General features: G+C 42.8%; 1 protein-coding gene across 2 annotated transcripts in view; it reads left to right on the top strand.

Annotated features, from left to right (window-relative positions):
- The first annotated feature begins 9,958 nt into the window (after positions 1-9,958).
- The window catches only part of KCNH1 (potassium voltage-gated channel subfamily H member 1), a 427,208-nt gene continuing 422,013 nt past the window's right edge, over positions 9,959-15,153 (top strand). For both annotated transcript variants that reach the window (XM_040263098.1, XM_040263099.1), the window contains exon 1: positions 9,959-10,090. In XM_040263098.1, the coding sequence (XP_040119032.1) occupies positions 10,012-10,090 (79 nt within the window). In that variant the 5' untranslated portion in view covers positions 9,959-10,011. The remainder of the gene's footprint in view (positions 10,091-15,153) is intronic.

The raw sequence follows: 15,153 nt of genomic DNA, 5'->3' as shown, positions 1-15,153 counted from the left end.
ACCTAGAGCTATTCATGCACCTGCTTAAACTTTGATTCCTGCAGACTGTTCACACGATAAAGTGAACTTTACAGTTCTAAATGCTAGACTCAGCATAACAACAAAGCTTTTCCTGACCTGGCCTTGATCTGGTTTTCTACCCTTTCCTCCCTACCTTGCTTGGGCAGCAACACTGTCACATCTTTGTGCTCATTGCTTTGGTTTTAGTTCTGGTTTGTTTTTTGGTCCTCGGGGAATTTGTTTCATTTCATGTGAAAGTTATTCAATTAAAAGCATATACATATAACTGAATCACTTTGCTGTATACCTGAAACTAACACAATATTGTTAATCAACTATGCTCCAAAACTAAAAAAATAAAAATAAAAATTAAGAAAATATAAATATATATGTGCATGTACTATGTTGTGCATATATATAATATATATATATATATAACTTTATCATTTATTAATTTTATTCAGAATTTTTTGATATTTGTGATAGGATGGTTTTACAGTATTCCCCAAATCCGAAGTCTTACTATATCCTTTTCCATCTCCCTCTATTATAAACATTTCTGTGTTCTAAGTGAGAATTTTTTAAACTATCACAAGCTTGATTCTGTTTTGTTTTTATCTGATATAAGTGTTTATTTTAATAAGAAAATTTAGGTGGTGCTAGTGGTAAAGAACCTAGCTGCCAATGCAGGAAACTTAAAAGATGAGGGTTTGATCCCTAGGAAGGGAAGATCCCTTGGAGGAGGGCATGGAAACACATTCCATTATTCTTGCCTTGAAAATTCCATGGACAGAGGAGCCTGGTGTGCTACATACAGCCCATGGGGTTGCTAAGAGTCAGACACAACTGAAGCAATTACATGTTCGCATACACAGGCACACACACACATACACATTGCGATTACTGACATATTTTGGTGTATTTCTGCCACTTTTAACGTATTTGAATCTACCATATTAATTCTTTCCATCTTTTCTCTCTTCACGTGGCATATTTTGATTTGATTATATTTTCTTTACGCCCATTCTTATTTCCCCTCACTGGTCTGAAAGTTATAAATTTTCTAACAGAGTCTAAACTTTAGCAGTCTTGTTATTTATTATAAGACAGATTTTGAAAGATTTCAGTTTCCATCATTCATTCTGCTGTTGTCAAGTATTTTCCTGTCACCGCATTTTTAACACTTCTCTAATTTATCTGTTATTGTCCTCACTGTTTCTAGAAGTCAATGTTTATTTGTGTCTACTACCGTGTTTTTACCAGTTTCTCTTTCATTATTGCATCATGTAATCCACTTTTTTCTTCTAGTTCTTTTTTTTCCTAATTCTTAACTAGTTTTTTTCAGCAAATGTTTTAAGTTTTAGCCTGTCTCTGTTAATGTCTTTACTTTATCCTCCCTTTAAAATGGATTCAGATGGATATGAAAAAAATTCAAATATACAGAAAATTTGAAAGACTTGTATAGTGAACACTTACATAGCAACCACACAGATTCTACTATCATTACATTGTGATGTTTTTGTTTTATTGTGTCTATTTATCTTATTTTTTGATGCATTTCAAAATAAGTTGTAGACATCCATATACTTCACTCCTAAATGGTTAGCCTGAATATAACTAGCTAGGGTTCAATATGCAGAGTTTCTTTTTTGAAATAAAATAGTCAGAATTATAAAACTCAAATGTATCATTTTTTGAGTTTTGACAAATCATATACATGCATAACCCACACTTTCATAAAGATATAGAATGTTGCTATTACTCCCAAAAATTTCATCATGTCCCTCCCTAGGCAATCCTCAGTATCCCCTCTGAGAGACAAACACTGTTCTGATTTTTTTTTCACCTTGTGTGCTTGTTCTAGAACTTTGTATGAATGAAATAACATGCCATATACTCTTTAGTCTAAGGCTTTTTCACTCAGTGTAATGTGTTGAGATTCATCTATGTTGTTTGCCTTTAACTGTAGTTTGTTTCATTTTGTTACTCTGCAGTGTTCTGTCGTATTGGTATCCCATGGTTTGTTTATTTATTATGCTGGTGATGGACCATGCTGCTTTTAGTCTTTGACTGTTATGAATGAAGCAGATACAAAGAAATCTTTTCTGAATGTATGTGGAATTTCTGGGGTGTGGGATGGGTGAATGGTTATTGATAGTTTTGTAAGAAACTGACAGGCTATTTCCAAAGTGATTTTTAAAAAATCATTTCAGACTCTCACAGCATGTTTGAGAGTTCTGTTGGTTCCACATCCTTGTCAACATTTTGCCCTGTCCGTCTTTTGAAGTTTAGCCATTGTGTTGGGAACCACTGGCGTATTCCGTCATTTTTAACTCTCTTGTTAGATTGAGATCTCTCATGTCAATATCATCTTCACATTGTTGTAGATGATCTATTTTTTTCCTATGATAATTTTTAAGATTTCCTCTTTTCCTTTTATGCTCTGGAGTTTCACTTCTATATGATTAGGTTTGGATTTGTTTTCATTTATCCTGCCTTTTCAATCTGTGAATTTAATTGTGAGATATTTGATTTCTTTAATTCTGGAAAATTTATTCTCATTGTCCCTTTGAATATTGCTTCTTCTCCATATATGTTTTTATTCCCTAGAGGAGTCTTTTTAGACGTATGTTTGAGCCTTTCACTTCATCTACTTATCATTTACATTCCCCATCTGTTTATTTCTATAGGCTATGTTCTGTGTAATTTCCTTTCCAGCTAATTGGGTGTAGACTACTGAATAATATACCCAGGGGATTTTTTGTTTCCATGACTGTTTTAAATTTTGTTTAATTTTGATAAAAATCTGCCTGTTTTTTGTCATAGTGTCTTATTTTCACCCTAAGGTTTACATTTCTGTCTTGTTCTCTGTATTCATAAAATACACATCTCAACTTGCTGCAACCTGCATTGTTTCTCAGTTGCTGTTTTCTCCAATTTTTTATTTGACTTCATTTATGATATAGAATTATTTTTGGTGTGATTTATGTCTGTATGCTTTCTATTGGGGGTAATTTTTATCAGTTGGATCTTAAGGTATATTGGTTGGTATATGTTTTTCCTGTAGCAGCAGTTTCTTACTGGTTTCTGATGGGGCTATGTGACATTTCTGTATAAATTTCTTAGCACAAGATTCCACACTGTGAGGGTAGCTGGGAGAATCCTGTCCCATTAATGTGAGACTTAGTGGTCTAGGAGTTCTGATTTGTGAAGGTTTACTGTTTCCACCCATGTTCTGGACCAGCTGAGAGCTCAGGCTTGTGGGTTCTATTTTTCCAGGTTCCTGGGTCCAGCAGAGACTCAGCTCCAGTTTCCCCACCATGAATGGGGCCTCTGTCTTCAGAACAGTCACACAAATACCAAAACTGGACACCTTAAGGAGCATTTCTTTGGAGGTTACACTCCCCTGATGCTCCCCATGTATTCCCACAACTGCAATGGATTCCTGCCTCTTTTTGACATCTTTTGATCTTGGCAGTATATTGAAGATAAGCTTAAAAACAATTTATTTGGCATTTCTGTATGTTTGAGTTAGAAGGGCAATTTTTACTAGCTCAGTCTGCTATCTGTATTGTAACTTTGTAATTGTTCTTTAAACCCATTGTAATGTGGCTTTGTCCCCACTATTCCATTGAAAATGTTTCCACTAAGGTCTCAAAAGACCAACTGATCATTCTGTTCCAGGGACATTCTCCACACCAGGTTCAATCCCTGGTTGGGGAACTAAGATCCCACATGTCACACGACATGGCCAAGAAAAAATAAATAAATAAATCTGGGCTTCCCTGGTGGCTTAGCGATAAAGAATCTGCCTGCAATGCAGGAGCCTCAGGAGGCACGGGTTTGATCCCTGGGTCAGGAAGATCCCCTGGAGAAGGGAATGGCAACCCAATATTCTTGCCTGGAGAATTCCATGGACGGAAGAGCCTGGCGGGTTACAGTCCATAGGGCTGCAAAGAGTCAGGCACGACTGAAGCAACTTAGTCCGCACGTACATATGCATATGATGGTGTTCATTACGCTTCCCATTTAAAGACTTCTCTCAAATGGTTATCCCAGTTCCCCCTACTTTCTAGGTTGCTCCTTCTCACTCTCTTTTGAAGGCTATAAGCTAGTGATTTTTAATCTCTGGCTCTGCCTAGATGTTTCTCTTGGGCTCTGTGCTTGTGCGTCCAACTGCCTACTCTTGATGAATTCCCACTTCACTTCTGGCTTCTAGGAGCAGGGGCCATGGCAGATGAATATCTTCTAAAGGAGTGTGATCTGTGGGACTCCAAGACCTTTGGGGAAAGACAAATCTCAATGAAGAGAAGGCAGGAAAGTCTTCAGTGCGAAGATCAAGCTGAAATGTAGTTTGTGGACAAAGATAGCAGGGTTTGGAGGACACATCTGAGAAAGGAAAGTAGCTGAAAGGAGAGAAATCATAAAGAAGCCAAGTACTCACTGATTCCTGAGCTTCATGGGGGCAGATGCCAATCATAGCCCTCTTTTCATCCTTAGAACCTATTCCAGCATCTGGTTTATGCTAGACTCTGAGCGGATGTTTGCATAATAAAATGAGACGGTTGTAAATGCTTTTCCTTATTTTCCTTGAGAGGGATGTGATAAAAGATCTTGTTCTCTTTTGATCAGAGGAAATGAGAAAGAAGGATAATAGGCTTTGGGCATTTAGAAGGATATAACCCAGTTCTGCAAATGTTTAAAAATGCCTATTGGGTTAGCCACAGTTGAGTGTAGCACCCACATCAGTGTGACACCCTCCAGTCAATTAGATTCACAGGCTACGATTCTTATGGAGGCAGACTTTCTTCTTTTTCCCAGCACTTGGTGGAGGTAGGTGTCCATAATACGGAATATGCCTGTGTATGTGCTCAGTCGAGTCCAACTCTTTGTGACCCATGGACTATAGCCCACCAGGCTCCTCTGTCCATGGAATTTTCCAGGCAAGAATACTGGACTTGGTTTACTCCTCCAGGGGATTTTCCTGACCCAGGGATCAAATCCACATCTGCTGTGTCTCCTGCATGGGCAGGAGGGTTCTTTACCACTGAGCCACCTAGAAAGCCCCATAATACAGAACAGATCTTTCCAACGGATATGGCCTCCCCAACACAGTTCCTGTACGTCTATTAGAAAATACGTTTTGTGAACAGAAATTACATATAATAAATCAGTCACTGGGTCATAGAAGCTGAAATTTCTCATGCATGCTGCATATTCCCCCTCTTTTAGATATTTCACTCATGGTGGCCAGGTAGGTGAAGTCACTTCTGGGTTCAGTTTCTCCTACTGATGCTTATTCTTTTCTGAAGAGGAAATACCCTTATTTGCTTATTCTTCCTCTGAGAACTTCCAGGGCTCATGGGCGACTCTCCTATGTTTGAGAGGTTCTTGGCTTTTGAAATCTGTTCCTATACTTCATGGTCTTATTAAAAGGAAAAGATGTAATTCTTGTCTTTGCATGATGCGATCTCCCCCTCCACCCCATCTCTGGTGTGTGGTACTGTCTTCCTCTTCATTTGATAGATATTTTTTGTTGGGCTTTGAGATTTTTCTGTCCTCTCCAGAACTCTTTTCCCAGCCATTCTGTAGAGCTCTGTTTCCATGCTCTCTCTGTAGTGCCTCCATCGCTGTGAACTACTTTTGTGAACTCACCAATTATACCATGACACCACCCTTATGGCAGAAAGTGAAGAGGAGCTAAAAAGCCTCTTGATGAAAGTGCAAGAGGAGAGTGAAAAAGTTGGCTTAAAGCTCAACATTCAGAAAACAAAGATCACGGCATCTGGTCCCATCACTTCATGGGAAATAGATGGGGAAACAGTAGAAACAGTGTCAGACTTTATTTTGGGGGGCTCCAAAATCACTGCCGATGGTGACTGCAGCCATGAAATTAAAAGATGCTTACTCCTTGAAAGAAAAGTTATGACCAACCTAATAGTATATTCAAAAGCAGAGACATTACTTTGCCGACTAAGGTCCGTCTAGTCAAGGCTATGGTTTTTCCTGTGGTCATGTATGGATGTGAGAATTGGACTGTGAAGAAGGCTGAGCGCCGAAGAATTGATGCTTTTGAACTGTGGTGTTGGAGAAGACTCTTGAGAGTCCCTTGGACTGCAAGGAGATCCAACCAGTCCATTCTGAAGGAGATCAACCCTGGGATTTCTTTGGAAGGAATGATGCTAAAGCTGAAGCTCGTACTTTGGCCACCTCATGCGAAGAGTTGACTCATTGGAAAAGACTCTGATGCTGGGAGGGATTGGGGGCAGGAGGAGAAGGGGACAACCCAGGATAAGATGGCTGAATGGCATCATGGACTCGATGGACGTGAGTCTGAGTGAACTCCGGGAGATGGTGATGGACAGGGAGGCCTGGCGTGCTGCGATTCATGGGGTCGCAAAGAGTCGGACACGACTGAGCGACTGAACTGAACTCATTATATATATGAAAACAAAGATTGGTGAAGTTCATCTGTGTTTCAGGTCACCATCTATTGTATGATACAGACAAACCATGTGTTATAATCCAGGGGTAACCACAATACTGAGGGCATAGGAAAGGAAGACCATTGAGACACTGGTTAGAGACAGTGGTATAAAATTTTAGAAGTTTTCATCTCAGACTCTGTATTGTTCTTAGTAGACGTTCTAGACAGAGGTAGCCCACTTCCTGCAGAGAGGGACAGAGGCAGTCTAATTGGAACTCTGGTCCCAGTTATTTAAAGTTGTTCCTTTGAATAAAAAGTGGCTTTGCCTGTTATATAAAAATACAGAGGCACACTGCTGTACTATGACTCTTTTACAAAGGTGTTAGCAATGTTGACAAATTTGTAAGATTAACGTTTGTTCTAGCTGACTTTCCTACATTATAGTGCTAGATCTCAGACAGAACTTTAAGCTGAGCAGCTCCTGGAAGTGAATATAGAGTAGGGAACAAAAGGTGGGAAGTAAGAGGCAAGGAGGATAATATACTGTACTGTCTAGCCAGTCCCAACAAAGAGGGTGTGTTTCCTGAACACATGCAACCTAGGCCTGCGGATAGCAAAGAGAACCTGGGCAAGGCTTTATTCCTACAGTCAGGCAGTGTTGAGGGTCGGCCAAGGGAATGCGGGACAGAGGATGTGTTTTTCTTTTGTAGATGCCATGAGATATCCTCACGCTGAGTAGAGATAATGGTTAGATTTCTGACTGTTTAAGTGATGTTTGAGGTCTTTTAATCTCTCAAGGGTGCCACTAAAAATGACAGTATTCAAATTGGTGCCAACACACACACACACACACACACACACATACACAGAGTGCGTGCCGAGAACCACAGTAGTAGTAGTACATTTGAAATTAAAAATGGAAGATATCTCTTCGCCCCTTTTTCTTATCAGGTATCCTGCCACGGCTTTAACATCTCTCACCTTAAATGAACATCATCTGTTTCCTTTATACCCGAGCCCTGGAACATGAGAGCTCATTAAAATCTGAGAAATTTTATTAACTCTCTTTGATAGCTCCCCTGTCCCACCCATTCTTTTATCTTCCTTTCACAAGCAGGATTATGAGGTTGCTTGACAGATTTAATATCATCATGAAAAATCTCCCCTTGAGCCTGCAGTAGATTACATAACCTTAAGAGCCTTATTCAAATGAATTGATTCAAATGAAGTAGGCAGACACCTCCGAACCAACTCAGCATCAATACATCTCCAAGTTCTCATCCACACTGCTTGTTATTTCATTTGTAATCGAGCAAAGAACCACTAGACGGAGCTAGGGTTTAAGAAATCACTGCTCTGAGCTGGGTGACGGATGTGCCCGGTAGAATGTTACCTTGTGGAAGAAGTATATCATTACTGGTTTCAAAGCCCACGCAAGCCTTCCCTAACTCTGCAAAAAGCTTCCATCCATTCACCTTGTGTCTCCACAAGGTGAGACACAGGGTGATGTCTGTAACGGCCCGATTTATTTGGTCACTCTAACAATGACATCTGACTGTGGTATACTACTCTACAATTTAGGGGGCGCTCCCCTAAACAATCACGTTTGATCTTCAAGCCATCTCTGAGAGATTGCTGGGCAAGAATTAGTTCCTCTGTTTGAAAGATGAATAAACTGAGAAGGTATCTACAGAATATTAGGATGCGTCAGGATGGTTAACCTGGACAGCCGAGGTTGCACAGTCATTTTTTCGCCTCTTACATTCCTCTGTCACTGTTGCTTGTCCAGCATGGAACTGACCAGGAAACTATCGACTCATTCTTTCTGTGGGGCAGCTCTTCAGTCTCTGGCCATACACTCTCTGGGGACACACAGTGAAGAAACAGATAAAGCCCCTGTGCAGGCAAAAATCTCCTAAAACAGTCTGAGCTCCTGCCCAGAAATCTTGAGTTGATGTAATTCTTCTTATACCAGGAGGAAGGTGTGAAGATCAACATGGCATCCTGAACAGGGTGGCCCATCCATCAAGTCAAGGCTGCACTTTTCAAAAATTAATTTATTTTTTATTGAACTTTTAATTTTGTATTGGAGTGTGCCTAATTAACAATGTTGTGATGGTTCCAGGGGGACAGCTAAGGGCCTCAGCCATACATATACATGTATCCATTCTCCTCCAAATTCCCCTCCCATTCGGTGCACCAGATAACATCCATCAGAGTTCCCTGTGCTGTACAGTAGGTCCTTGTGGGTTATCCATTTTAAATATAGCAATGTGCCTGTCAAGGCTGCAGTTTTTGCGTTTTTGTGTGCTAAGTCACTTAATAGTGTTCGACTCTTTGCGACCCCATGGACTGTAGTCCACCAGGCTCGTCTGTCCATAGGATTCTCCAGGCAAGAATACCGGAGTGGGTTGCCATGCCCTCCTCCAGGGGATCTCCCTGGCCAGGGGATCAAACCCGTGTCTCCTGCATGGCAGGTGGGTTGTTTACTACTAGCGCCAGCTGGGAAGTCCTCTGCGGTTTTTAATTGATGTCAAATGCCTGGGGAAGCTGCCCACCCCAACCCCAACCTCCAAGCATTTGCCCTCAGGGACAAGCCCCATCCCGCCTGTTTGGATGTTTGTCAGACAGCTTGTTTGTTTCCTAATCTTACACACTGATCATAACAGATTGTGATTCTGCTAACAGACAAACAGAAAACCTTTCTGTACATATATGTATTTTCTTGGTCTTTGCTAAAATATTCACTGGATAAGAGTGGAAATGGAGACAGCCCGCAAACTTGTCAAATGTCTGGAGCGTGCGTTTTTGACTTTAGGTTACCTTTAAAAGCAACCCAAGACAGCACTTCTGGAGTCCAGCCAGTTAGTCACTCTGCAAGCCTGAGCCCTTAAGTACTTCATTAATTAACGGTCAAACATTGGTTTCAGAATGCAGGTGGCGTAACTTTCACAAATGAGGCTGAGAGACCCTGGGGGGCCAGCAGGAAGGGGTTTCAAGAGTTTCAGAGGTCCCAAGGGTTCCGGCCTGGAACGGAGCAAGGGAGGAGAGGTACAGTGTCACGTTCCTCCAAAACTCCCTGCGACCTCGTTGAGAGTGAACCCGCCGAGAGACAGCAGCTCCAACGCCCCCCTCGCCACCCAACCCAAGGCGCGCCCTGAGCACGCTTCCCGGCTGCGGCCAGAGCGCGGCGCTGCCGGTCCAGCCTTGGCCCGCCGCGGCGCTCGGCTTCCCAGCCGCTGCGGGAGCGCCCCGCTCGGTGTCCCGCAGGCAGGCGGAGTACACGCGCCCGGTAGGGGGCGCCGCGGGCCGGGTTGCTGCGGCTCCCCCCCGCCCACCCGGAGGCGGCTGCGGCGCGGCGAGCCCCGCGCGAGTACACAGCCAGGCGGGCCGCGGGGAGGGAGGCGCGAAGAGGGCGCGAGGGTGGCAGCCGGAGGGAGCCGCCGCCGCCCCTGCCCGCCCGGGTCCCCGTGGAGCGCATGGGGCGCTTCCAGCCGGGATCGCTCGCGGGCCCCGCGCCCAGCTTGCTGCTGCCGTGAGTCGCCGTGCCGGGACGCCCCCCCAGACCCCGAGCTGCCGGGAGGATGACCATGGCTGGGGGCAGGAAGGGACTGGTGGCCCCGCAAAACACGTTTCTGGAGAATATTGTCCGGCGGTCCAATGGTAAGAGGTGCATTCGGATTTGACAGCCCGGATTTTTATCCGTGCTTTTATTGCAGACGCCTCCCGCCGCTCGGCACCAGCAGATGCAGCAGAACCCCGGGGCTCTGCTGGGAGCCGCGGCGCGGGGCTGACTCCCGGGGGCTGGGAAGGGTGGATAGAATGGGGTGGGGTCTAATGGGTCCCCATCCCAAGAGGAGAGCTCTCCTGGGGTCGCTTTTGGGCGCCTTTCGCGCGCCTTCTCAGTCTCCTCTCCAGGGAGTGTGACAGCTGATGAGCAAAGTCCCGGGAAAAGTGATGGGAAGCTGGTCGCGGCAGGAACGGCAGCGCCTTCCCCATCGGTACTGCTCGCCCCTCCGTTAAGGCTCTCCGGGTTCTCTGGCCACTGCCCACGGCGCCGCCTTCCCCCGGAGAGAGAGCCCCAGGAGAGACCGGCACCTCCGAGTCCCGGTCCCCAGGGATGAGAGGATGCGGCTGCTTCCACCTTCCACCCAGGCAGCTGAAAAGTCCGAGGGGTAGGGATGTGGGAACCTAGGGACGTGCTGCAGGCTGCCGGATTCCACCTCCTCACCCACCCACACCCTTCGAAGTTAAGGCTCATGAAGGGCAGAGTTTCCTGAACTCGAGTGCAAAGTGGAGGGGCGCAGGTACAAACCTATCATCATTTCTCTCTTCCAAACCACAGCAGCGTTTTATAACTCCTGCTCCCCTGTACATTCTCAAACTCACGCAAACTGTAAATGTATCCAGTGCTCGATAAACCAGAGCTCCAGCCCCTCTCTTTCCCAGTGGCATTAAGATGGCATGAGGTGGTGGGAAGTCCTAGGAGCAGGGATAGAATGCAATCATTTCAAACGCCTTTAGTACTCACAGCAGAGCTTCCAGGGTAAAGCGCTTACAGGGCAGTTGGGAGAGCTCAGCAGTTGGAAGATGCAGTGCACAGCGGTTCATCAAACAGGCTAAAATGACAGAGGACACACCTAGAGACGTTCTATACAGGCTCCTGGTCCCCTCTTCTTCCAGAGACAAATGACATTCTGTTGGGAGGAGGTGAAGAGCCAACTCAGGAAATGGGTTTTTAAAATGTGTAAATATCACTGTTGCCGAGCCTGCAGGAAATTGTGTTAAAATTCTGCACTTCTATTAGAATTTAGTTTGGGATTCAGGGGAAGGGCATGAAAGTGACTTATGCTACTAGAAAATACTCTTTATAATTAAAAACAGATTTAAATTTATCTTCTAATAAATAACTTATCAACTGGGATAGCAAATCATCATGTATTATTCAGGCACTTTTTAGAAATGTGCCTCTTGAAGAATTTCTGGTCAATCACTTTTCCTTTCAAAGTGAAAGTGAAAGTTGCTCAGTCCTGTCTGACTCTTTGCTACCGGGTGGTCTATATAGTCTATGGAGTTCTCCAGGCCAGAATACTGGAGTAGGTAGCCTTTCCCTTCTCTAGGGGATCTTCCCAACCCAGGGATTGAACCCAGGTCTCCCGCATTGCAGGCGGATTCTTTACCAGCTGAGCCACAAGGGAAGCCCTTTTCCTTTCAAGGGCTTCCTCAAACTAAGGTAGCTTTTGAACAGAGTCCCAGCCATTACCTGAGGAGAGAAGGGAATGCTAATCACTCTGTGAACAGCCACAGTGAACTCTTCTGCAGTGAAAAAGCTGCAGGTGATCATGGCTCTTTAAGTAAAATCGCTGTTTAAGAGTTAATTTGCTGTGATTGCTGTTGTTATTGGCCTGTTATGGGTTATCAAGGGAGTCGTGCTATTTGAGGATCCAATTGACAGTGACATTAACTTTCTCATGAGAATCAATGACAACTGCATTTTTTTGGTGAAGAGGTAGTGCCCTTTAAATATGGGGGAAAACTATATCTAATGTATACCTTATCATGTTTTTGAGTGAAGAGAGTGGTAAGAGAATCTTAAAAGTGAGAATCACAAGGTTCCTTAGGCGTATAGGAGGAAATGAAGAATCATGGAGCTAATAACCACAGTAAAATGACAAAAAAGATACGAATTCTGGAGCTGACACAATTACAAAAACTCCTGGAACTGAAAAGGCAGGATACTTTCTGATTTAGTTGATCTTGGAGCTTCCTCCCCTCTGTAGGCAGACATGGAATGTTAATAGAATAAGTAGCAGGCAAACATAGTTAGCACTGGTGCTTTAATTTCAGCTCCAATTCCAACAGCTTGACTTCAATTAACCAACCAACCAAAACAACATCAACAACAAAACCAAAACATTTTGGGAGGAGAGACCAATGAACATTTAAAATGATCTACTGTTTCAAGGTTGTGAGATTTCAGTTTTTAGTGACCCCTGTCTTCATATTTCCTGAGCCCAAATAGGAAAAACAATCTGGACTCTTGGAAGTATCACAATATCTACCAGCATCATGTTATTTTACTGTGATGGAAAAAATCTATTTAAAAATATTGATTGTCTCCTTCTAGAATCCACCAGCCATTTTGGGGGTGGGGGCATGAAAGTGTTTAAATAGCATTTACCTTAGAATAGCAGTACTTTTTGATAATTTCTTAGGTATTTTCTCCCAGTGGTCCTATGCAGTATTATTGTTCCTCTTTTACAGATCAAAACACTGAGTCCCAGGAATGTTAAGTGACTTATTGGAAGTGGCAGGCAGACAGTGCCTGAGGCAGCTCTAGAAGAAATCATTCATCTTTCTTACAGCATCATTGTTTCTCCAGCCATTGTGACTTAGCTTGTAGAACTGTTTTCATCATCCTTTACAAAATCTCTCATTATGTGCTAATGGATAATAGAACTGGCTTTGTTCTGGGGCATTTGAATATCTGGTATCTGGAAAATCATAGAACTGAGACAGGCCTTAGATGCTTTGTCGTCTACCTCTCCTTCCCTAACACGGTATAAATGAAGACATGAAAGCAAGTGAATTTTCTCAAAGATGTAAGGGCAGAACTGATGAACCCCTAAGCCCTTTGACCCCAGTGTCATGCTTCTTATACTATACCTTGAAATGACCTTCCTTGTATTACCATTATTTTCTCTAGAGAAGCACAGTTTCCCAGTGGAGATTAAATAAAATGTTACAACAACAAGAACAGCATCAATTTTGGCTAACAGCCATGCTGCCACATCCAAGCAGAATCATAGGGTAAAGGACAAGGTAATTCTGTTTCAAGAAAGGGCAGTATTTTCACCTTTGTCAGTGGTTTAGTTGGAGTCACAGGCAGGGTAACAGCACTTGTCTGTGTGCCTTTTGTAAAGTATTAAGTCACTTTCCATGGAATATCACCTTTGATTCTCATAAGCCGGCAAAGGAGGTGCAGTGTCTCCATTTTAGAAATTCAGGGATTAAGAATCTTCAGGTTAAGTCATTTACCTACACTTAGTTAGTAAGAGGCAGCTCAGGGACTAGTCAACAGTTGTTACTGGTTTGTTCATTCAACAAAGATTTATTGAGCATATTTACTGAATGCTGAGGATATAGCAGAAAGCAGGAGATCCTCTTTACCTTTAGTAAGTTACACTCTAGTGAGTCTGGGTCCCAGGAGTCTGCTCTAATTCCACAGTGTTTCCTGGCTACAACTCTTATTTAGATCTGACATTTTATTTCTAAAAAAGTTTAAAAGATTCCTGGTCTTAGTGGGACTTAAATCTAGTTTAATATATATCCTGAAACCATTTGAAAGAAATTACCTGTTTTTTTTTTTTTGCTTAGCTGTAAGTAGTCAGAGGGCATAATTAGCACCCCGGATTGGATTTGATTTTGATTATCATCATTTCAGCTCCTTCTACTGACTTCGTGGCCACTTAGGCAAAGCCAGCCTGTTTCTCTTGATATTCATGCTTGAAAAGTGTTGTTCCAGAATATTTTTTGATGGTTGCTTAAATCTGTAGCACTTATTGTCAGAATACTTGCTGAAGCAAATAGATCTGTCTTAGGGAGGCTGTCAGATCTCAGTGCCAGGAAACTACAAAAATATTACCCTAAATGGTCCCATTCTAGGCAGAACATATGTTTTAGTGTTCGTAAACCTATATCAAACAATTGTAGGTGCCATTTAAGAACCCATGCATGTTAGCAGGAGTGAAACGCGACGCATTTGGTACAGATTTATGTACATGTATAATTTACAGATTGCTAAATCAGCTGTGTTTTTGTACGGCGTTAAGTTGGTTCAGGTTGTTGATGTAGGTACTTAGCAAACAGGATGAGAGCCGTGGGTAATGTTGTGTCTCCTCAGAAAGTGTTGAGCCATGGGAATATTTATGAAACAGAAAACTGGTTAAAGTCCCTTATTGCTCTGAACGCGGAGTAGGTGGTAATCTGAATTATTACCAGTTCAATAGAATTGGTTTTTTTTCCCCTTGTAATAAGTTCGAAGATAATCCTCAACCTTGGCTCAGTTCGCTTTCTCTGAAAGGCTCACAGGGTTAATCTATTGGCTGACAGTAGCTGGGAGATGGAGAAGACGGAGCCTCTGATGTAATGTAAGGCAACAAGTTTTCCAAACTCCCCGACTTTTATGAAATCCATATATTTTAATAATCTATCATAAAAGAATAGACGCCTTTGAGGAACATTGTGATAAATGGCCTCTGGCTTCATTCTTTCCAACACTAACTCTTCACTGATGATTGGACTCCATTTGGCAGTGGTTTCTTCAGCATTACCTTGAAGCTCCCTGTTTCTTCCCTGCCTCTTTATTTTTGGTTAGATAGTTAATGGCTTGTAAAGAAATGTTTAAAATAGACTTTCGTTATTTATTCAAAGAAGCCCTTTCATAACGTGAGTGTCTGTGTTATACACTCAGGATCTTTGGACTATGGTTGGTGATATTTTTCCTCTAAGTGGCCACACCTATAACTAGCGAGAATCTGAAATCTGAAGGGACACACGTTGCTATTCCTTTTCCAGTATTTGAATCTTCTCCAGAGCATTCCTTCCAGTGGTTCTGCAACCTATGCTTGGAGAGCTTCAAGAGGGGACATTTACTTTCTTCCTAGAATGTTGTCTTAAGCAACTGTAACTGTGACCTGGTTTCTTCCCCTCCCTTCCCTCCTTCC

The sequence above is a fragment of the Oryx dammah genome, unplaced genomic scaffold (assembly GCF_014754425.2).
Source record: "Oryx dammah isolate SB20612 unplaced genomic scaffold, SCBI_Odam_1.1 HiC_scaffold_21, whole genome shotgun sequence".
Lineage (NCBI taxonomy): Eukaryota > Metazoa > Chordata > Mammalia > Artiodactyla > Bovidae > Oryx > Oryx dammah.
The sequence above is the reverse complement of the archived record's forward strand: the minus strand, read 5'-3'. Positions and strand labels throughout refer to the sequence as shown.